At 45.8% G+C, this 22,842-nt stretch overlaps 2 protein-coding genes and 1 pseudogene across 2 annotated transcripts; all 3 read right to left on the bottom strand.

Moving 5' to 3' along the window:
- Positions 1–2,129: 2,129 nt before the first annotated feature.
- On the bottom strand, positions 2,130–3,783 carry LOC115577849 (nuclear factor 7, ovary-like; annotated as a pseudogene).
- Positions 3,784–6,513: 2,730 nt separating this feature from the next.
- On the bottom strand, positions 6,514–7,616 carry LOC115577852 (zinc-binding protein A33-like). The gene has a single exon (XM_030410736.1). It carries the CDS (start codon positions 7,614–7,616, stop codon positions 6,894–6,896), a length of 723 nt encoding a protein of 240 aa, XP_030266596.1. The 3' UTR covers positions 6,514–6,893.
- A 44-nt stretch (positions 7,617–7,660) lies between these two features.
- LOC115577853 (E3 ubiquitin-protein ligase TRIM39-like) lies at positions 7,661–15,856 on the bottom strand. Its single transcript, XM_030410737.1, has 3 exons — positions 15,789–15,856; positions 9,208–9,478; positions 7,661–8,931 (listed from the first exon to the last, which is right to left on the bottom strand). The coding sequence occupies exons 2-3, from the start codon at positions 9,467–9,469 to the stop codon at positions 7,895–7,897; spliced, it is 1,299 nt and encodes a 432-aa protein (XP_030266597.1). The 5' UTR covers positions 9,470–9,478; positions 15,789–15,856; the 3' UTR covers positions 7,661–7,894.
- Between the last annotated feature and the right edge of the window lie 6,986 nt (positions 15,857–22,842).

The following is a 22,842-nucleotide window of genomic DNA, read 5'->3' as shown; positions in this document are numbered from 1 at the left end:
TTCAGGCTCATTGTCTCTCCCTGACTCACACATCATGCAGGTGTTTGTTTTTCTAAAACAGATGAATCACAGAAGAGTCGACCACCTGTTGCAGGTTTTGTTCTTCTTATAAGAAACTGTTATGTGTTTGAGTCTCTCACTCAAATAATCATAAGTATTTATCCCTGATAATCATAAATTATTATTGATAGCCAAATTTAACCCAAGTCTCCCATTTAATGTCGCGTGATACTACAATATACTAACACTACATATGGTGCCCCGCGTGAGGCGATTGGCAATCATTCAAAATCGTGCAATATTAAATTCAGCAAAATTTGGCCAGTGCTAAAATTTGAGATTCCCATCTTGAACCCTTCAGTCAAAAGTCTGAACATTTTACCACACTAGTCTACTACAGGAGTAAATGTTGATTTCTACTTATAAACACGGTGATGAGAATTGATTTTTCTCTCAAATATCAAATTTAGCCCATTTGACTTACCAAAATCTTTTTGGTGATTGAGACATTTGCTGTTGCCGTGACTCAAATTAAAAGTGCTCTGTAGAAATTGTAGGAATTTCAGTTTATTATTTGAATATCCAGTGTTGTGTGTCACGATGGAAAATGACTGATGTTGATGTTTCTGCTTCAGCTGACCTTAGATCAGAATACTTTATAATACCCATGAGAACATTAAATGCACCATGCTGTCACTGTGGATTAAAAAGTTTACATCATCGGGTTTTGGGGGTTATGTCATCAGACAACAGCATGGATGATATGACGTCCCTTAATATGAGGATATTTTTAAGACTGTGAAAAAAATGCATGTCATATTTGTCAAATTAATTGAGTTTTAAGATAACACAACAACAGTTATTTGAGATGAATTCTTGTTAAATGAAAAATGTGAATTTGCAAACAGCAAATCCAGATGTTAGTAGAGTAAAAACTACAATATTTCCTCTCACAGTGGTGAAAAAGTAAAACAGCCCCCAGAAACAGAAACGTAGGGCAAGTTAAGTTTTTTGATTTTGTATGCGAGTGACTACCTTGTTACTTCCTGTCTGTGACTGTAACATATAAGTGTGTATCTGTTCCAAGCACTAAACAGTCTGTGATCCATCACAGCAACTAATCCCTCTGCACTTCACTGCTGTTCTCCAAAGTGTTGAGCAGTTTTTCTCCTCCGGAAACATTTCTCACAAATACATTACAAGGAGGAACATTTTTACCTGAGATGGAGAATCCTTCTGATTGAACCACAGCTGTAGATTAAAGAGCTTCTCTGTGATTCTGGACTTTTAAGGGGTAAGCTGAGTACAATTATTTTAAAGTTAAAGTCTGTTCTTACATAACACACAGAGAAGCTCCTCAGTAACATCAGAGAACTTGAACCATTTAGATTTCATTGTTCTGCCTTCATGTAATCTGCTTCAGCATCAGACTGTAGTTCTTTATTAAGAGCAGGTCCTCATGTGGACACAGGCTGCAGTTTGTCTTGTCTCCACTAGAGGGCGTCCTCAGATCTCTGGTTTAGTTCATATCAGCTGTTCAAACCTTCAATAACACGACATCATCTCACACTACCAGCTGTCTCAGGTGTGATGGAGGATTGGAGTTCGTCAGCTCAAGTCAGTCTGAGAACAGCTGATGGTGTTTTTAATCACATGATTTGGTCGTCATTAGAAACATCAGCTGTTGATATCAATGACAAACTAAATAATCAATCAGACACAAGATTTTTGCTTTTTTGCTTTTTCTGTTATATTCATAAAGAAAAACAAAATCAGATCACTTTTTGCTCTTTTATAAATGTTTTGTCAGGGTGCTCATCTTATATTTACAATGATCAGACAAAACTCAACACACAAATATTTCACATATCTGAGTACGTTGTTTTCTGATGATTTAACAGTGTTGAAGGCAGGTAATGCAATTATTACAATAAATGAGACTACGTTAGGTAACATCAATCAATGTGGTAAAACTGGTGTGTTGTTAGTGGTAAATATCTGAGTGACACATCAAGAAAAACATTTATAGTTAAAACAATGAAATCGCATTGATCAGAATGTGAAACCAACCATATCACATCACCAATAAAAACACATTCATTACAATAAATGATGTGAATCTTTCTGTAGAAAATCAAATGTTTGTTCTACTCAGTGTGATTGACAGGAGAGATGATCAGAGGAGCAGAGTTTTTACCACCATCATTATTACATGGACTGAAGAGTGGGTGGAGTTTCTGAGTGAAGCAGCAGCCAGTAAAGGAGTAGATAAGAGCTGCAGCATCAACGTCATAAAAGGAGAGCAGACCCTCCTCATAATCCACAAACACCCCCACCTTCTGAGGCTGATGCTTCAGAGAGAGACGAACTGAAGGGCCAGCACAAGCTTTGTACTCATTATTATTTCTCAAACATATCATCCAGTAACCATACTGAGGAGACAGTTTGATGTTTCCCCTTCCTGTTGATCGACTCTCTGGCCACTCCTAAATCCCAGTCAGTCTTCTCTTTAACTTGAACCTCATAATAAAATCTTCCAGGAGAGAAACTCTGATTTGCTAAGACGTTAGCACAAGTATCAAATCTCTCTGGGTTGTCTGAAAGATTCTTCGTTACATCACCATGTTTAACTTGTTTTCCATCATCAGACAGGATGAGTTTGGGATGTGCTGTATCAGGATCAAGTGTCACATCCACTGCATACTGCTGGACCCACTTCAGCTCGGCCTCCTTCATCTGTTTACTGAGCGTCTCCTCCAGCTGATTCACAGCTCTCACCACAGTCCCCTCATATGAAGGTGGACGGACGCTGACTCCTGTCCAGTTCTTGGTGGGTGGAGCAGAGTTCAGTGATGGGGAGCTTTGGAGGAGGTGGAGGTGGTCTTCAGACTGTGAGAGCTGCTCCACCTCAGAGCTTCTCTTCTCCAGCTCAGAGATTTCCTGTTCCAGCTCTTTGATGAAGCCTTCAGCCTGTTTCTCTGTCTCTCTCTGCTTCACTTTGATGGTGTCGATGAGCTCGGCCTGGCTTCTCTCAACAGACTCCTTCAGAGCGCTGAAGACCTGAACACCAGCTGCTATCTCTCTGTCTGCATCTTTCTTACTGAGCTCCACTGAGCGCTTCATCTCCTCAATCTTCAGTCGTCTCTTCTGGATCATCTGCTGAATTTCAGCCTCTGTTTTCCCCAGCTCGGCCTTCTTTCCTTCATATTCTTCTTTCAGAGGAACAACATCATGTGTCTTGTGGTCTAAAACAGTGCAGAGCATGCAGACACACATCTGGTCGGTCTTACAGAAAAGCTCCAGCATGTTATCGTGCTTCGTACACACCCTGTCTTCCAGGTTCTCCACAGGGTCGATCAGCTGATGTCTTTTCAGGCCTGACATTGTCAGATGAGGCTCCAGGTGAGTCTCACAGTAGGAGCCCAGACACACCAGGCAGGACTTCAGGGCCTTCAGTTTGGTTCCAGTGCAGACGTCACAGGGAACTTCTCCTGGTTTGGAAACTTGTTGCTCTGAGCTGCTGCTGCTGGCTTTCTGTTGAGCTGACTGTCTGAACTGAGCAGCCATCTCAGAGATGAACGTGTTGACCTTCAGCTCAGGTCTGATGTTGAAAGTCTTTTTACAGTTGGGACACTGACACGTGTCATTTTTATCCCAGTGTTTAGTGATGCAGGTTTTACAGAAGTTGTGTCCACATGGTGTGCTGACTGGATCAGTGAACACATCCAGACAGATGGAGCACAGAAACTGATCTTCAGTCAGCAGAGAGCTGGCAGCAGACATGTTTACAGTCTGAGGATAAAAAGTGAGAAAAAGAAAACTGTAATTAGATATCTCTTGATTAATTGTTTGATAAACTATTACTAAGTGGAATATAAGGACGGTCATGGTAAGTTCTGACAGGTAAAAATGTGTCCTGGATACGCCTCTGAGTGGAACTTCCTGTCTGAGTACAGTTCAGGTTTTGTGTTACAGGTAATACCGGTTTCTAAAACACAGTAAATATTATCAGCTGTACAAAGACACAGAGCAGAAACAGTAAAGTTGAAAGGACAGAGTTATATGTTCCAGGCTTCTTACGTAAGTGTTTAACAGCGACATAAGCTGTAAAACAGCCATTTTGTGCTTTTAAAGGCAATAAAATACACTGTCTGATAACATCAGACACTGTGCTCTGAGCTAGGCTAGTTAGCCTTTAGTAGACTAATTTATCTGTGTTTGTCTTTGTTATGGTTGGATTGAGCTGCTGTGCTTTACAGTAAAGGTATGTGGTTTAACAAACTCAATTAATATCAGGTATCAAGCATGATGTTTTAATATCAGGAGACAGATCAGTCAAAGTGGGTAAATTAGCTGAAGCTAAAGCTAGCTGTGACTGTGTCCTATCTAACTTTATCCAGAGTTCAGTCACTGTGGTTTGATTTAAACCTGTTTTGTAGTTCTGACTAAATGTACATGTTGAAATTGGCCGTGTACTCACCAGTGTTTGTCAGAGATTCTGCTGTTGTGTTGAGAAAGTTTTCTTCAGAGAGAAACACAGAGACTCGTCTGGACTGCAGCTCTGCTGTCACTCAAACTTTCACTTTTATATCAGGAAATGTGACATTCCAGTTTTTTCTCCCTGTTGCTCCTCTTCTCAGTGAAGCTCTTTCAGTTTTAGTGACTCACTGTGAAACTTGTTGACAAAACTTTGGAACAAGTTTTTACTTTTTTGTTTCTTGGTCTTTTCTCAGCAGTGGAAGTTTACAGCAGCCAAAAGAAGATTCAGTTACAAATAAAGCACATAAGAAAAGAGGTCAGTGGAAGATATTCAAGAACAAACTGTGTCTTTAGATCAACAGGAAATGAAATATAATATTAATCATGATGTTTTCATTAGTGTAAAATCACATGAAACTAAGAATCGTTGTGTTTTCGTTACTTTAAAAGAGACTTTTATATCCACAGAGGGAGCAGCTCCTCTTCCACAGAGTCTGTCAGGTTTCTACGGCAGCCCAGAACGGACAAACCAAACACTTCAGCAACTACAGTAAGAGAGGGTGAGGCGAGGAGGGTGTAGTTGGTTGCAGCCTCACTGCTACATGCCACTAAATCCTCCATGTTGGACTTTTAAATCAGATTAAAATTGTGTTTTTTAGAAAAATCTCCTCAGTTAGAGAGAGAAGGAGACACCACTCAAATATCAGCAGCCTGTCTGATAAAACACATAGATTTATAATCATCACTTTTATTTCCTGCATTAGTTTGAAAATCCTGAAGTGTAGACGGAGCAGAAGAGCGTCAGGCTGCAGTTTGTTAAAATCTCCACCAGAGGGCGACGTCAGCTGTCATTTAATCTCTACTAACAGTTGTGTTGTGTTCAGTTCACCTTCTCCAACATAACAACAGCTTTACTTTACATTAAATGACCTCACACACTTTGCATTATCTGACATTAGATGACTTGACATAACACTCAGTACATCTTCTGTTCAGGCTCATTGTCTCTCCCTGACTCACACATCATGCAGGTGTTTGGTTTTCTAAAACAGATGAATTAGAGAAGAGTCGACCATCTGCTGCAGGTTTTGTTCTTCTTATAAGAAGCTGTTATGTGTTTGAGTCTCTGACTGGTTGAGGTTGATGTCATCAGACAGGATGGTATGCAGCAGGAGACGAGTGGATGTCTCGTCTGTGATGTCCACTTTTTTCATTGGATCCTTCTTCTTTTGAAATATCCAGAACATTTGTCTCCTGGTTTCCTCTGAGACGTCGTGTTACATTATATAGGATCCAAACACAGAAAGATTTAGTTCCACTGAGATATTTAACAGAGGGAGAGGAACGTCCTCAAAATCCTGAACTGGACTTGAACTCTCACCTTAGACAACATCTGGACAGCTGCAGCGCTCTGTGTTCACAAACCTTCATCAATATTTTATGATAACTAATTATTATCAGACCTTGTGAGTATGTGAAAGGGGTTTACGTTTGCTGGAGGTGATGGAGAAGTTTTGTATTATAACAACCTGCCACTTTATCACGTGATAACCAGAAAAGATTGATTGAAGAAGAGAATTATGTTGTTTTATAAAACTCATGATTTCTGTGATATCAAGTGAAATCTTTGTAATAATCAGAATCATTTTTATCCAGCAATAACAAGCAAATAATTAAAGTAACATGAAGAATATTTTATAACTTTTCTCCTCATAACAAGAGACTGAGGTGTCTTTGTAGTGGTGGTGTCTCCACTAGAGGGCGTCCTCAGATCTCTGGTTTAGTTCGTATCAGCTGTTCAAACCTTCAATAACATGACATCATCTCACACTACCAGCTGTCTCAGGTGTGATGGAGGATTGGAGCTCGTCAGCTCAAGTCAGTCTGAGAACAGCTGATGGTGTTTTTAATCACATGATTTGGTCGCCATTAGAAACATCAGCTGTTAATATCAATAACAAACTAAATAATCAATCAGACACAAGAAAATGTTATTTTTTGCGTTTTCTGTTTCATTTATTAAGAAAAAAATCTAATAACTTTTGCTCATTTATAGATGTTTTGTCAGGATACAGCTCGTCTTATGTTCACACTGATCAGACAATAAAATGGTTAAAATTTAAAACGCAATTGCTTCATTATTCTGAGTACATTGTTTTATGATACTATAATAGTCATGCAGTTGTTGGAATAAATGAGACTACATTAAATAATATCAATCAATGTGGTAAAACTAGTGTGTTGTTGTAGTAAATATCAATGTGACATAAAGAAAAACATTTATAGTATAAACAATAAAAACACATTGATCACAATCTGTGGAAACAACAATATTTACATCAAACATCAACACTGAATATACATTTATTACATTAAATGATGTGAATCTTTCTGTAGAAAATCAAATGTTTGTTCTACTCAGTGTGATTGACAGGAGAGATGATCAGAGGAGCAGAGTTTTTACCACCATCATTAACACATGGACCGAAGTATGGGTAGAGTTTCTGAGTGAAGCAGCAGCCAGTGAAGGAGTAGATAAGAGCTGCAGTATCAACGTCATAAAAGGAGACCAGACCCTCCTCATAATCCACAAACACCCCCACCTTCTCAGGCCGACTCTTCAGAGAGAGACGGACTGTAGGGCCAGCGAGAGATTTGTAATCATTTTTATTCCTCAACCATATCGTCCAGTTACCATTCTGAGGAGATTCTGTGATCTTTCCCTTCCTGTTGATCGACTCTCTGGCCACTCCTAAATCCCAGTCAGTCTTCTCTTTAACTTGAACCTCATAATAAAATCTTCCTGAAGAGAAACTCTGCTTTGCTAACACATAGGGACACGTATCAAATCTCTCTGGGTTGTCTTTGGGTTTCTTCTTTACATCACCATGTTTAATTTGTTTTCCATCATCAGACAGGATGAGGTTGGGATGTGCTGTATCAGGATCAAGTGTCACATCCACTGCATACTGCTGGACCCTCTTCAGCTGGACCTCAAACAGCTTCTTCATCTGTTTACTGAGCGTCTCCTCCAGCTGATTCACAGCTCTCACCACAGTCCCCTCATATGAAGGTGGACGGACGCTGACTCCTGTCCAGTCCTTGGTGGATGAAGCAGAGTTCACCACTCGCAACATAGGATAAATGTGGACAGGAAACTCATCTGAGGTTAGCTTATGGCTCATTCTGTATACTGTGATAGAGTACTAGAGTGTATACTCTGCTGTGGTCTGACCATCAAATATCTTCCATTCAGATGAATAATGTTTCATAGAATGATCTCCAGTTATGTGCCAGAACTCTTATCATGCATAAAAAACACCTTGACTGACTTTGTCAACATCACTACATCAGATAGGATCAACTGTGGTAGATTATTTGCAAACAACATGAAGGAAATATCAAGTGTTTCTATTTAGAGTATTACACATGCTTCAAAATTGTCGGTTTCAAAACCATCATTAACACATGGACTGAAGAATGGGTAGAGTTTCTGAGTGAAGTAGCAGCCAGTAAAGGAGTAGATAAGAGCTGCAGCATCAACGTCATAAAAGGAGACCAGACCCTCCTCATAATCCACAAACACCCCCACCTTCTCAGGCTGACACTTCAGAGAGAGACTGACTGGGATGTTAGGAAGAGCGAAGTGCTCACCATGACGTTGACGACATACAGTCCAGTAACCATTTCTGGGGCTCAGAGAGGTTTTCTTAACCACCAAAGACCGTATGGTCACTCCTAAAGTCCATGTAGAGCTCGTATTAACTGGAAACGCAAAGTAAAATTTTCCCGACGTAAAACACTTCTTCGAAATGACACATCTACAGTAATCTGTCTGATGAGACCCACTTGATCTAGGATGCACTACATCAGGATCGAGTGTCACATCCACTGCATACTGCTGGACCCTCTTCAGCTCGACCTCAAGCAGCTTCTTCATCTGTTTACTGAGCGTCTCCTCCAGCTGATTCACAGCTCTCCTAACAGTCCCCTCATATGAAGGTGGACGGACGCTGACTCCTGTCCAGTCCTTGGTGGGTGGAGCAGTGTTCAGTGATGGGAATCTTTGGAAGAGTTTAAACAGTTTCTGTTTAGAACTTGAGATCTTCTTCACCTCAGAGCTTCTCTCCTCCAGCTCAGAGATTTCCTGTTCCAGCTCTTTGATGAAGCCTTCAGCCTGTTTCTCTGTCTCTCTCTGCTTCTCTTTGATGGTGTCGATGAGCTCGGCCTGGCTTCTCTCAACAGACTCCTTCAGAGCGCTGAAGACCTGAACACCAGCTGCTATCTCTCTGTCTGCATCTTTCTTACTGAGCTCCACTGAGCGCTTCATCTCCTCAATCTTCAGTCGTCTCTTCTGGATCATCTGCTGAATTTCAGTGTCTCTCTTCCCCAGCTTGGCCTTCTTTCCTTCATATCTTTCTTTCAGAGGAACAACATCATGTGTCTTGTGGTCTGAAACAGTGCAGAGCATGCAGACACACATCTGGTCGGTCTTACAGAACAGCTCCAGCAGTTTATCGTGCTTCGTACACATCCTGTCTTCCAGGTTCTCCACAGGGTCGATCAGCTGATGTCTTTTCAGCTGTTTAGCTGTCAGATGAGGCTCCAGGTGAGTCTCACAGTAGGAGGCCAGACACACCAGGCAGGACTTCAGGGCCTTCAGTTTGGTTCCAGTGCAGACGTCACAGGGAACTTCTCCTGGTTTGGAAACTTGTTGCTCTGAGCTGCTGCTGCTGGCTTTCTGTTGAGCTGACTGTCTGAACTGAGCAGCCATCTCAGAGATGAACGTGTTGACCTGCAGCTCAGGTCTGGTGTTGAAAGTCTTTTTACAGTTGGGACACTGACACTTAACATTTTTATCCCAGTGTTTAGTGATGCAGGTTTTACAGAAGTTGTGTCCACATGGTATGGCGACTGGATCAGTGAACACATCCAGACAGATGGAGCACAGAAACTGATCTTCAGTCAGCAGACAGCTGGCAGCAGTCATGTTTACAGTCTGAGGATGAAAAGACAAGAAAAAACAAAAGTATAATAACATTTATTCAGAGAATCTAATTGGAGGAAATAGAGCAGTCCATCCATCCATCCATTTTCATCCGCTTATCCGGGGCCGGGTCGCGGGGGCAGCTGCCTGAGCAGGGACACCCAGACCTCCCTCTCCCCGGATACTGCCTCCAGCTCTTCCGGGAGGACCCCAAGGCGTTCCCAGGCCAGCTGGGCGACATAGTCACACCAGCGTGTCCTGGGTCTTCCTCGGGGTCTCCTCCCGGAGGGACATGCCAGGAACACCTCCCGAGGGAGGCGTCCCGGGGGCATCCGAAACAGATGCCCGAGCCACCTCAGCTGGCTCCTCTCGATGTGGAGGAGCAGCGGCTCTACTCTGAGCTCCTCCCGGGTGACAGAGCTCTTCACCCTATCTCTAAGGGAGCGCCCTGCCACCCTGCGGAGGAAACTCATTTCGGCCGCTTGTATCCGGGATCTTATTCTTTCGGTCATGACCCAAAGTTCATGGCCATAGGTGAGGGTCGGAACGTAGATTGACTGGTAAATCGAGAGCTTCGCCTTTCGGCTCAGCTCTCTCTTCACCACGACGGACCGATACAAAGACCGCATTACTGCGGCCGCTGCACCGATCCGTCTGTCAATCTCACGCTCCATCCTTCCCTCACTCGTGAACAAGACCCCAAGATACTTAAACTCCTCCACTTGAGGCAGGAACTGTCCTCCCACCTGGAGGGAGCAGGCCACCTTTTTCCGGTCGAGAACCATGGCCTCGGATTTGGAGGTGCTGATTCTCATCCCAGCCGCTTCGCACTCGGCTGCAAACCGCCCCAGGACATGCTGGAGGTCCCGGCTCGAAGGAGCCAACAAGACCACATCATCCGCGAAAAGCAGAGATGAGATCCATTGGCTCCCGAACCAGATCCCCTCCGGCCCGTGGCTGCGCCTAGAAATTCTGTCCATAAAAGTAATGAACAGAACCGGTGACAAAGGGCAGCCCTGCCGGAGTCCAACATGTACTGGGAACAGGTCTGACTTACTGCCGGCAATGCGAACCAAGCTCCTGCTCCGGTAGTACAGGGACCGTACGGCCCTTAACAGAGGGCCCCCGACCCCGTACTCCCGGAGCACCCCCCACAGTATGCCACGAGGGACACGGTCGAATGCCTTCTCCAAGTCCACAAAACACATGTGGACTGGTTGGGCAAACTCCCATGAACCCTCGAGCACCCTGCGGAGGGTATAGAGCTGGTCCAGTGTTCCACGGCCAGGACGGAAACCGCATTGTTCCTCCTGGATCCGAGGTTCGACTATCGGCCGAATTCTCCTCTCCAGTACCCTAGAATAGACTTTCCCGGGGAGGCTGAGGAGTGTGATCCCCCGATAGTTGGAACACACCCTCCGGTCCCCCTTTTTAAATAGGGGGACCACCACCCCGGTCTGCCAGTCCAGAGGCACTGTCCCCGACTGCCACGCGATGCTGCAGAGACGTGTCAGCCAAGACAGCCCCACAACATCCAGAGACTTGAGGTACTCAGGGCGGACCTCATCCACCCCCGGTGCTTTGCCACTGAGGAGCTTACGGACTACCTCAGTGACTTCGGCTTGGGTGATGGATGGGTCAACCTCTGAGTCCCCAGCCTCTGCTTCCTCTATGGAAGGCGTGTCAGCGGGATTGAGGAGATCCTCGAAGTATTCCTTCCACCGCCCGACGATGTCCCCAGTCGAGGTCAACAGCTCCCCACCTCCACTGTAAACAGTGTTGGCGGAGGACTGCTTCCCCCTCCTGAGGCGCCGGATGGTTTGCCAGAATTTCTTCGAGGCCGACCGGTAGTCCTCCTCCATGGCCTCCCCGAACTCTTCCCAGACCCGGGTTTTTGCTTCCGAGACTGCCCGTGCTGCCGCACGCTTGGCCTGCCGGTACCCGTCAGCTGCCTCAGGAGTCCCCCGGGCCAGCCAGGCCCGGTAGGACTCCTTCTTCAGCTTGACAGCAACCCTTACTTCCGGGGTCCACCACCGGGTTCGGGGATTGCCGCCGCGACAGGCACCGGAGACCTTACGGCCACAGCTCCGGACAGCCGTGTCAACAATGGAGGTGGAGAACATGGTCCATTCGGACTCAATGTCCCCAGCCTCCCTCGGGATCTGGTCAAAGCTCTCCCGGAGGTGGGAGTTAAAGATCTCCCTGGCAGAGGGTTCTGCCAGACGTTCCCAGCAGACCCTCACGATACGTTTGGGTCTGCCAGGTCTGTCCAGCTTCCTCCCCCGCCAGCGGATCCAACTCACCACCAGGTGGTGATCAGTTGACAGCTCAGCCCCTCTCTTCACCCGAGTGTCCAAGACATACGGCCGGAGGTCAGATGACACGACCACAAAGTCGATCATTGATCTCCGGCCTAGGGTGTCCTGGTGCCACGTGCACATATGGACACCCTTATGCTTGAACATGGTGTTCGTTATGGACAAACTGTGACTAGCACAGAAGTCCAGTAACAAAGCACCACTCGGGTTCAGATCGGGGAGGCCGTTCCTCCCAATCACACCCCTCCAGGTAACACTGTCATCGCCCACGTGGGCGTTGAAGTCCCCCAGGAGAACGACGGAGTCCCCGGTTGGAGCACTCTCCAGTACCCCTCCCAGGGACTCCAAGAAGGCCGGGTACTCTGCACCGCTGTTCGGCCCATAAGCCGAGACAACGGTGAGAGCCCTATCCCCGACCCGAAGGCGCAGGGAAACGACCCTCTCGTTCACCGGGGAGAACTCCAACACATGGCGGCTGAGCTGGGGGGCTATAAGCAAGCCCACACCAGCTCGCCGCCTCTCGCCGCGGGCAACTCCAGAGTAGAAGAGAGTCCAGCCTCTCTCAAGGAGTTGGGTTCCAGAGCCCAGGCTGTGCGTGGAGGTGAGCCCGACTATTTCTAGCCGGTACCGCTCAACCTCCCGCACCAGCTCAGGCTCTTTCCCCCCCAGTGAGGTGACATTCCATGTCCCCATGGCTAGAGTCACCATCCGGGGATTGGGCCGCCGGGGCCCCCGCCCACGACCGCCACCCATATCCCTCTGCACCGGCCCCGTCTGAACCCTCCCGCGAGTGGTGAGCCCACGGGAGGGCGGGCCCACGTTGCTCGTTCGGGCTGCGCCCGGCCGGGTCCCGTGGGCAGAGACCCGGCCACCAGGCGCTCGCCTGCGAGCCCCAACCCCAGGCCTGGCTCCAGGGTGGGGCCCCGGTGACGCCGATCCGGGCGACGTGCACGTCCTTGGTCTTGTTTTATTCATCAGGGGCGAGTGAACCGATCTTAGTCTGACCCGTCACCTAGGACCTGTTTGCCTTGGGAGACCCTACCAGGGGCATTAAGCCCCGGACAACATAGCTCCTAGAATCATTCGGGTGCTCAAACCCCTCCACCACGATAAGGTGCCGGTTCAAGGAGGAGGGAAATAGAGCAGTGATTGGTAATAATCATCATTAATGTTGTTGTTATGCTGCCACCACTCCAAGATGACATCAATTAATTATTGTTGAAATGAGACAATGCTGACGTCTTTTCCAATACCTTCATGTGGACGTATAAGAGATAATTAGATTAAATTAAAGAATTTGACTTAATTGGCCTCATGTTTTATATTTCTTAAGTGTAATTTGTTGATTTAGTTTAATATGTTAAAGAAAGTGTTCTTTATCAGAGTCGATGTAGGGGAGACCAGGGATGGTTTTAGCACTTTTTGTCTTAGCTCCTGTAACTTGCAGAATGTTTGTGGTAGAGGACTCAAATTTTGACACAAAGTACCCTCATCTGTCTACTACAAATAGCAACGTTATTAACTTCTCAAACTAGATCACAGAATTCATAATTGGATGTCAAATGCAAGGAGTGCCATTGTTACAACTTACCCCAATACCAGAGTATGTTGTAACACAACCTTGTTTCATTTGTAACATTTGATTATAGGTCTATATATGTTTATTGTGCATGTGTCAACATTCAAGCATCTTCCTGTGCTTTACTAAGAAAAAAAATAACTTATCACTGATGGCTAACTGAAGAACAGTGTCAGTGGTGTGGACCATAACATTCGAAGAGCTTTCTTCAAGAAAATGTTGCGATAATACCTATCTCATATACATAAAAATGGAAGTCTTCAGAAGGAGGTCAGATGTAGCTCATAATCTATGTAAAATTACAGGAAGTTATTAAACACGTTTTTAAGCATCAGTTTTATACCTTTAAAGTCAGCTGAAGTCAGATGCTGTCGTCTGTACTTTGGACACTCCAAAGGGCATCTTACGCTAGTTAGCTTTTAGCATGACAATTGGTAATACTTTTTTCTCTGCTAGTGTTGGATTTAGTTACTGTCTTCTATGTGTGCAGTATGTGGTGTAACAAACTTCATGACCAAAATGTTGAAGCATCAAAATTGATTTTTTAATACCAAGTCAGAAACACAAGTTTAACCAGTCGGAGTTCAGTCACTGTGGTTTGTTTTAACCTGTTTTGTACCTCTGGATACACTTACATGTTTTTATCAACACTGACACATTTTTACTTCATAATATTCTTTATATGGAGACAGGAGGTCAGATGTAGCTAATAATCTACACAAAATCACAGGAAGATGTTTGACAATTAGTAAAGCAACAATCATGCACATTGTGTCTTTGTTAAATGGTAAAACATGAACTGGAGTGTGTGTATCTTTGTGTGTGTTTTTTCTATCTAACCAGAGTGATCAGAGTCACAGTGGTGACATGTATGTAGGTTTTCGCAGTTTGCCAACCTTTGGGTTTGGAATTTGCTGTCCATCAAAGACTTTTTGATTGCTGTGATAAACCACACTGGGCAGCTTTCTTGGACCTTATTCTCAGAGGTTTTGATTTCTTGCAGTACCTGCTCAGTGTCACATGGCAGATTGAGTATACTTTGGCGACTGACCTCACTGTTTTACCAAGTTACCTAATTCAAACATCAACAGTATCAGTACTATTCAAAATACAGATGTTTAACTTAACACGTGTATTATGATTTCCTGTGAATGTAAAACACAGTTTGCCTAATAATGTGAATTTAAGTGTTTCGTTTACACGTCACATTTAATGCAATGTTTTTCTTTCATGTTGCATTGAGGTGAGTAAACTATTTGGTCTGATTAAATTAAATGAATGCAGAGTTGAATAAACTTTATGTCTTTCTTTGATTATTAATGTAAAGTTATGGGGACCTTCTACATATATGTTATGTGTGTTTCAAATGTCTCAAGTGTTTATTATTTGTTGTTCTGTCTCCTTTAATAAAGTGCACACCTATTTTCCACAATGACTCATGTTTCAGAAAAACTTTTACATTTAATGTGACATTTACATTGAACGTATGTAGAATTAGATGGAAATTTACATGAAACTAATTTGATGAAAGTCACTGTTTTAAGCAAATGATATATTTATCCAGTATTTGTATCTATTGTTTGTTTTATTGAAGAGTTTGAGGCATCAGAAGAAAAATCACCATCTGTGTCCAAAGAGCTTTAGTGTCAGAGTGTCAGCTTGGAGGAGGAGGAGGAAGAGGAAGAGGAGGTCCAGAGAGAGGATGAAGATACAGAGTTCAGAGAATCAGACACATTAAATGTGCAGAAGAAGAGATGGAAGCTGCTCTGGACTGCAGGACAATCAAACTATTTATCTCCAAAACTCCCACGACCACTGACGGACCTCAGGTGACAATATGCCCTGAGTGAAACACTGTCTGAGTAGAGCTCAGGTTTGTGTTAATATCAGGGTAAATATTATCAGCTGTTCTGCTTTACAAAGGCAGACAACAGTATAAACAGTGAGATAAAGTGTCTAAAGTTCAAGGTACTCATCAAAGTTTTAATACGTTTTTACACATCACAGTCACCTGATGGCAGATACTGTCGTCTGTAATTTGGACACTCCAAAGTCTAAGCTAGGCTAGGCTAGTTAGCTTCTAAAACGACGAGTGGTGATACTTTTCTCTCTGCTACTGTTGGATTTAGTTACTGTCTTCTATGTGTGCAGCATGTGTTGTCACAAACCCAATATCAACATTAATGTTTCAATAACAAGTCAGAAACACAAGTTTAACCAGCCGGAGTTCAGTCACTGTGGTTTGTTTTAACCTTTTTGTACTTCTGGACACATTTAGGCTACATGTTTTTATCAACAATGACACATTTTCATCTGATAATATTCTTTAAGGAGACACAAATATAAAAAAGTCATATTCTGGTTTGAACTCATTGTCGACCTGATTATCAGTCGGGTCATTTTGTCTGTAGGTCAGTTTACTCACCAGTGTTTGCAGAGATTCTGCTGTTCCGTTGAGAAAATCCTGATGGATTCAGTTGAATTTTCCTTCAGAGAGAAACAGAGACTTGTCTGGATTGCAGCTCTGCTGTCACTCAGACAAACTTTCTCTCTTACTGCTGGAAATGTGACATTGAAGCTTTTCTTCTCTCAGAGTTGCTCCTCCTCTCAGTGCAGCTGTGTAAGTGAGCTTTTATTGCCTTGTTGGGAAACACCTTGAAAGAGCTTTGTAACAATATGAGTGTTTGCTTTTTCTTATTCTTGGTATCAACTAGTTGCTTTTAAGCTGCATATTGGCTCTTTATTAGTCATTATGAAGCACTTATTACACTAAATTCTGCTTATTGATAGTAAATAAGGAAGTTATTTGACATGAATGAAGTCAATATGGTTTAATATTATGTGACAAAACTGACAACTACAAGCATTAAAAGTGTCCAAATGACTCAAAGTCACATGTTGCTCTTATAGTTGAACTTGTGTCGGTTAATAAGTGTAAAAACACTGACACAACTACCACTGATAAATATGAGATATTAAAAAACTAAAGTCTGACAGCAATTCAATCATAATATTTTCAATCAGCCAACTGTATTAGTTTTGTCCTTCAGGTCAAGATGAGTGCAACAAAAATAATCTGGTTTAAAGTAAAAGTACTGATGCTAATTGTCAGGTCGGGGTTTTAAAGGGAAGACTTTGGAAGGGGGAAGGTGGACCCAAATGCAGTTACACAAGAGGCAGGGATATGAGGGAACGAAAGGCGAGCTTTATTTCAAAGCTGAACACAAATAGCCGCAGACAAAACAGGGGCAAGAGGCAAAGTAGCAACAAAAACTGTAAGGCAAAGTAGCAACTAAAAGGCAAGACAAAGTACAAAGAAAAAGGCAAAGTTCAAATCAAACATGGAACAATACAAAACTCAAATCCAAAAACACATACCGTGGGGGAACAAGGAACAGACTGGAGCATGGACAAAGACGGACGCTGACAAGAACAATGACCAGACAAGGAGTGAAGGGAACACAGAGACTAAATACACAAACACTGATGACAAGACGAGGAACAGGTGAGGTGGACCAACAGGTGAGATAAGGAAGGGGAGGAGCACATGAAGGGACCAGGGCAATGGACAGAGGGAGGCAGAGGGAACATAGGAAAAAACACAGGAGAACTTAAAGGACACATGAGGGCATGGGAAAAACAAGACACAAGACACAATACATAGACAGAAATCAAATACAAGAAACTACAAGACAAAACCAGACACAACACAACAACCAAGAATCTACAGTCATGACAGTACCCCCCCCTCAAGGGACAGCTCCCAGATGTCCCTCAAAACTTAAGTCCAAGTGAAGCTGGGAGGGTGGAGGGGGGTCAGGAGGAGGGCCAAGGTCCAAAACAGGAGAGTGGAGGCAAGGACTGGAACCCACTGGAGGGCGGGGGCGTGGGCTGGGGCCCCCCAGAGGCCGGGTGCGAAGACAAAGGCGTAGTCGCTCTGGAGGCCGGCGACGAAGACGAAGGCGCTCTGGAGGCCGGCGACGAAGAAGGCGTAGTCGCTCTGGAGGCCGGCGACGAAGACGAAGGCGCTCTGGAGGCCGGCGACGAAGACGAAGGCGTAGGCTGGGACCCACTGGAGGCCGGCGACGAAGGCGAAGGCGTAGGCTGGGACCCACTGGAGGCCGGCGACGAAGGCGAAGGCGTGGGCTGGCACCCACTGGAGGCCGGCGACGAAGGCGAAGGCGTGGGCTGGCACCCACTGGAGGCCGGCGACGAAGGCGAAGGCGTGGGCTGGCACCCACTGGAAGCCGGCGACGAAGGCGAAGGCGTAGGCTGGCACCCACTGGAGGCCGGCGGCGAAGACGTGGGCTGGGACCCACTGGAGGCCGGCGGCGAAGACGTGGGCTGGGACCCACTGGAGGCCGGCGGCGGAGGCGAAGGCTGAAGCCCTCTTGAGGCCGGATCGCTGACTGGGAAACCCTCCTGGGCCTTGGCCGGACCACCAACAGAGGTTCGCAGGGAGCTGGTGGCCTGTGAGCCAATAAAGGGTCGCTGGCGGCAGATGACCTCGGCCTGGCCTCCGACCAAGGAGCTGGCACTGGACTTGGCACGGGACTTGGTACTGGCCTCAGCCGGTCCTCCGACCGAGGAGCAGGCGCTGGACTTGGCGTGGGACTCGGCCGGGCCTCCGACCGAGGAGCAGGCGCTGGACTTGGCGTGGGACTCGGCCGGGCCTCCGACCGAGGAGCAGGCGCTGGACTTGGCGTGGGACTCGGCCGGGCCTCCGACCGAGGTGCAGGAACGGGCCTCGGCGGGGCCTCCAACCGAGGTGCAGGAACGGGCCTCGGCGGGGCCTCCAACCGAGGTGCAGGAACGGGCCTCGGCCGGGCCTCCGACCGAGGTGCAGGGTTTGGACTTGGCATGGGACTCGGCCGGGCCTCCGACCGAGGTGCAGGGTTTGGACTTGGCATGGGACTCGGCCGGGCCTCCGACCGAGGAGCAGGGACAGGCCTCGGCCGGTCCTCGCACCTCGGTCGGGCCTCCGACCGAGGTGCAGGAACAGGCCTCGGCCGGGCCTCCGACCGAGGTGCAGGGTCTGAACTTGGCATGGGACTCGGCCGGGCCTCTGACCGAGGAGCAGGGACAGGCCTCGGCCGGTCCTCCGACCGAGGACTTGGCACTGGACTCGGAGCAGGAGCAGGCCTCGGCCGGTCCTCCGACCGAGGTGCTGGGACAGGCCTCGGCCGGTCCTCCGACCGAGGCGCTGGGACGGGACTTGGCATGGGCCTCGGCCGGTCCTCCGACCGAGGAGCAGGGACGGGCCTCGCCCGGGCCTCCGACCGAGGTGCCGGGACAGGCGCCATCAGGTCCGCCGACTGAAGGCCACAGGCAGGAACAGGCGCCATCAGGTCCGCCGACTGAAGGCCACTGGCAGGAACAGGCGCCATCAGGTCCGCCGACTGAAGGCCACTGGCAGGAACAGGCGCCATCAGGTCCGCCGACTGAAGGCCACTGGCAGGCGTCGACCGGGCCGCCGACTGAAGGCCACTGGCAGGTGTCGACCGGGCCGCCGACTGAAGGCCACTGGCAGGTGTCGACCGGGCCGCCGACTGAAGGCCACTGGCAGGTGTTGACCGGGCCGCCGACTGAGGGCCACTGGCAGGTGTGGGTGTCAGCCACACCTTTAGCGGTGCAAACCCGGCAAGCGCTGGCTGTGCAGTTGACAATTGAGTTGGGGCTCCATTGCCAGACTTCAAGGAGCCAGGACGCTGCCGAGAATGTCGCTTTCTTGGTGGAGGCATTTTGTAGGCCAGGCGGGTTCCACAAAAAGGGGACATTTCAGCTGAGGCTGGAGCTGAGGCATGAGCTGGTAGCTTGGCTGTGGCTGTGGCGTGGGTTTGGGCTGGTAGCTTGGCTGTGGCTTGAAAAAAAAGGTTGCTAGCAGCGATTTGACGAGCCCTGCTAGCGGGGTTGGTCATAAAGTCCTGGTACCAGCGAATTACTGCAAAGCCATCAACTGCTGGGTCCATTTCAGGTCTGGTCATTCTGTCAGGTCGGGGTTTTAAAGGGAAGACTTTGGAAGGGGGAAGGTGGACCCAAATGCAGTTACACAAGAGGCAGGGATATGAGGGAACGAAAGGCGAGCTTTATTTCAAAGCTGAACACAAAAATAGCCGCAGACAAAACAGGGGCAAGAGGCAAAGTAGCAACAAAAACTGTAAGGCAAAGTAGCAACTAAAAGGCAAGACAAAGTACAAAGAAAAAGGCAAAGTTCAAATCAAACATGGAACAATACAAAACTCAAATCCAAAAACACATACCGTGGGGGAACAAGGAACAGACTGGAGCATGGACAAAGACGGACGCTGACAAGAACAATGACCAGACAAGGAGTGAAGGGAACACAGAGACTAAATACACAAACACTGATGACAAGACGAGGAACAGGTGAGGTGGACCAACAGGTAAGATAACGAAGGGGAGGAGCACATGAGAACATGAAGGGACCAGGGCAATGGACAGAGGGAGGCAGAGGGAACATAGGAAAAAACACAGGAGAACTTAAAGGACACATGAGGGCATGGGAAAAACAAGACACAAGACAAGATACATAGACAGAAATCAAATACAAGAAACTACAAGACAAAACCAGACACAACACAACAACCAAGAATCTACAGTCATGACACTAATGTCACAGCTGTTTCAGGAGGCTTTAGATCTGAACGCTTTTATAAAATAAATTTGAGAAAGTGAAATGCATCATATTGTGGCAGTCAGTCAGTAAACTTCTGTAGATGTCTGGAGGTCACTTCATCAAATAAGATAATGGATTACATGAAGTCCCTCTGCGGGTTCAGAATGCCAAAATGCAGCTACAGTTACCTGAAACAAAGTTATTTTTAATTACAAGATTACAAAACAACAGAGACATGAGTTTATTTCCTGTTGAATGTAAAATATATATCTATAAATTCGCACAGACAAATGTAGTGGAGTAAAAGTCCAGTATTTCCTCATCAGATTCCCAGTCATGGTGGGAAAATAAAAAGCCCCCAAAAACAGAAATTCTCAAGAAAATCATAGTAATCGGATATTTGTATGGAAGTAAAATCAGTCTGAGAACACAGCTGACAGCTTTTATGAATAACAAACTTAATCATGTATCAGACACAATAAAATGTTTTTTTGCTTTTTCTATTTTATTCATAAAGAAAAACAAAATCAAAGGACTTTTGTGCTCATTGTTTTCTGATGATTCAACAGTCTTGGAGGGGTAATGCACTTATTAGAATTAATGAGACTTCATTACGTGATATCAATCAGTTTTGTAAACTGGTGTGTTGTTGTGTTAAATATCTGAGTGACACATCAAGAAAAACATTTACTAAAAAGAGGCTGAAAACACATTGATCAGAATCTGTAGAAACAACAGTATATACATCAAACATCACCAATAAATGTACATTTATTACATTAAATGATGTGAATCTTTCTGTAGAAAATCAAATGTTTGTTCTCCTCAGTGTGATTAACAGGAGAGATCAGTTACTGTGCAGTGTTGGGCACGTTTCTTTTAAAAAGTAATTAGTTGTAGTTGCTAGTTACTTCTTCCAAAAAGTAACTGAGTTAGTAACTGAATTACTCCAGTATAAAAGTTTTATACCGGACTCGTCATTGCTGCAGTTCACCTCTGCTAGTTTGTGTGTGCGAGGCTGCTGTGTAGTGATGTGCGAGTCATGAACGAATCGTTCAAAACTCGGGATTCGTTTTACTGACTCGGGAGTTACAAGTCATTGTCTCCATTAACTCGTTCACTGACTCACCGCTGCTACCACCAGCTAACAGCAAAGAGGAGACATGCCACACAACTGTTATTCTAACTGCACTTGCGTAAGTGTATCAAGCTAATTGCTGTATTAGCTCCGTGGCTGAAGCAACAGCTCTGGTCATTATTTCAGCTCAACTCCCCTAGCTGAGCTGTATCACAGGCTGATCCAGAAAAAGAACGATTGACTGAGCCAGTAGCTCCAGCTCACAGCTCACTCGCTCTCCCTCCCAGCTCGCAGAGTCCCTCCCTTACCTGAGAAACTCGCCAACTTGCTGCTCCGCGCCATTCAGGACTTAGCACCCCAGACTCGCAGGTCACAGGCAGCTCAGCTCACTCGCTCTCCCTCCCTCCCTGCTCCCCTGCTGTCAGAGAGCCGCTACCTCGCCTGAGCAATGTACTGCTACACTCCATTCACGGGAAGTCTCAGAAAAACTGAAAATAAACTACAACCGTGTTGCTGTCCCTCTCCTGCAGTTCTGCCCCATCAAGTTACTAAGTGACATTTAGAAAATCATAGAGTGTGCTGCACACTCTGGTGACTGACTCAAGTGACTCAAGTGACTCGAAAACCCGATTCACTTTAGTGAGTGACTCATACAAACTCGAGTCAGTAAAAGGAGTCGAGTATCCCATTCCCATCCCATCCCACTGCTGTGTGCGTGTGTGGCTTGTGTGTAAACTGAACATTGCCACTGATTGGCTTAAGAACTCATCACTTATGCGGTTGTCTCGCCCCTCCCTCCTCCCTCACCGGAGGAAAAAAAACAGCTCTGCAGCTCCGGTGGCTGAGAGCCGAGTCGGATGACAACAGCTTCAATGGTCAGCTTCAGATTGTAACGCGCCACATTTAATAGTCGGTAACGGCGTTGTAACGATGGAAAAAGTAATTAGTTAGATGACCCGTTACTGAAAAAAATGACGCTGTTAGTCACGCCGTTTATTCTAACGCCGTTTTTCCAAGGGATGGGCATTTCAAGCAGAACTACTATTCGGTAATCACAGGGAACTAATCGATTATTTTTCAATTAATCAATCTCCGAAAACCCTCACCTTCAACGAAACGGATGGGGAGCATGTTTTTTGCAGTCATCTTTGAAATGAGGGACGCTGTTTGCTCCGCGCGTCTGGCATCACATGTTCTTCGTCTAGTAGTGAGATAGCTGGCCATTGACTGTTGCTGTGACGACGACGGGCCTCCACTTTCTATCGGGTGCTTCGCTCCCATCTGACTGTGCATGGTTGATGAAGACTTGTGATGTGCAAGCTTTGCCTCGCAGAGATTACACTGCACCTCTGTTTCATTTGTTTTTGTTTAAATACTTCCACACGGAACTTTTTGACGGCTGCAGCACTCTCTCCATAGCTCTTCTTCTGCGATGGCTTCTAACGTAAGCCCATCATACAGCGTATCAAATGCTATATTGCCCCCTTGCGGAAGGCGCCAGTAAAACAAAGGAATATTTTTTTTCAGACATGATTTACTAATCGATTATTTATGATTTACGACTATTCGAATAATATTAAACTCAACACAGAAATTTTTCACATTCCTAAGTGCATTGTTTTCATATGATTAACAGTGTTAAATAATGATAATAATAATAATAATAATAATAATAATAATAATAGTAATAAAATGTATTTGTATAGCACTTTTCTTGACAAGGTTACAAAGTGCTTTACAAACAAGAAAAAAAACACAGTAGAT

The sequence above is a fragment of the Sparus aurata genome, unplaced genomic scaffold (assembly GCF_900880675.1).
Source record: "Sparus aurata unplaced genomic scaffold, fSpaAur1.1, whole genome shotgun sequence".
Taxonomy (NCBI): domain Eukaryota; kingdom Metazoa; phylum Chordata; class Actinopteri; order Spariformes; family Sparidae; genus Sparus; species Sparus aurata.
The sequence above is the reverse complement of the archived record's forward strand: the minus strand, read 5'-3'. Positions and strand labels throughout refer to the sequence as shown.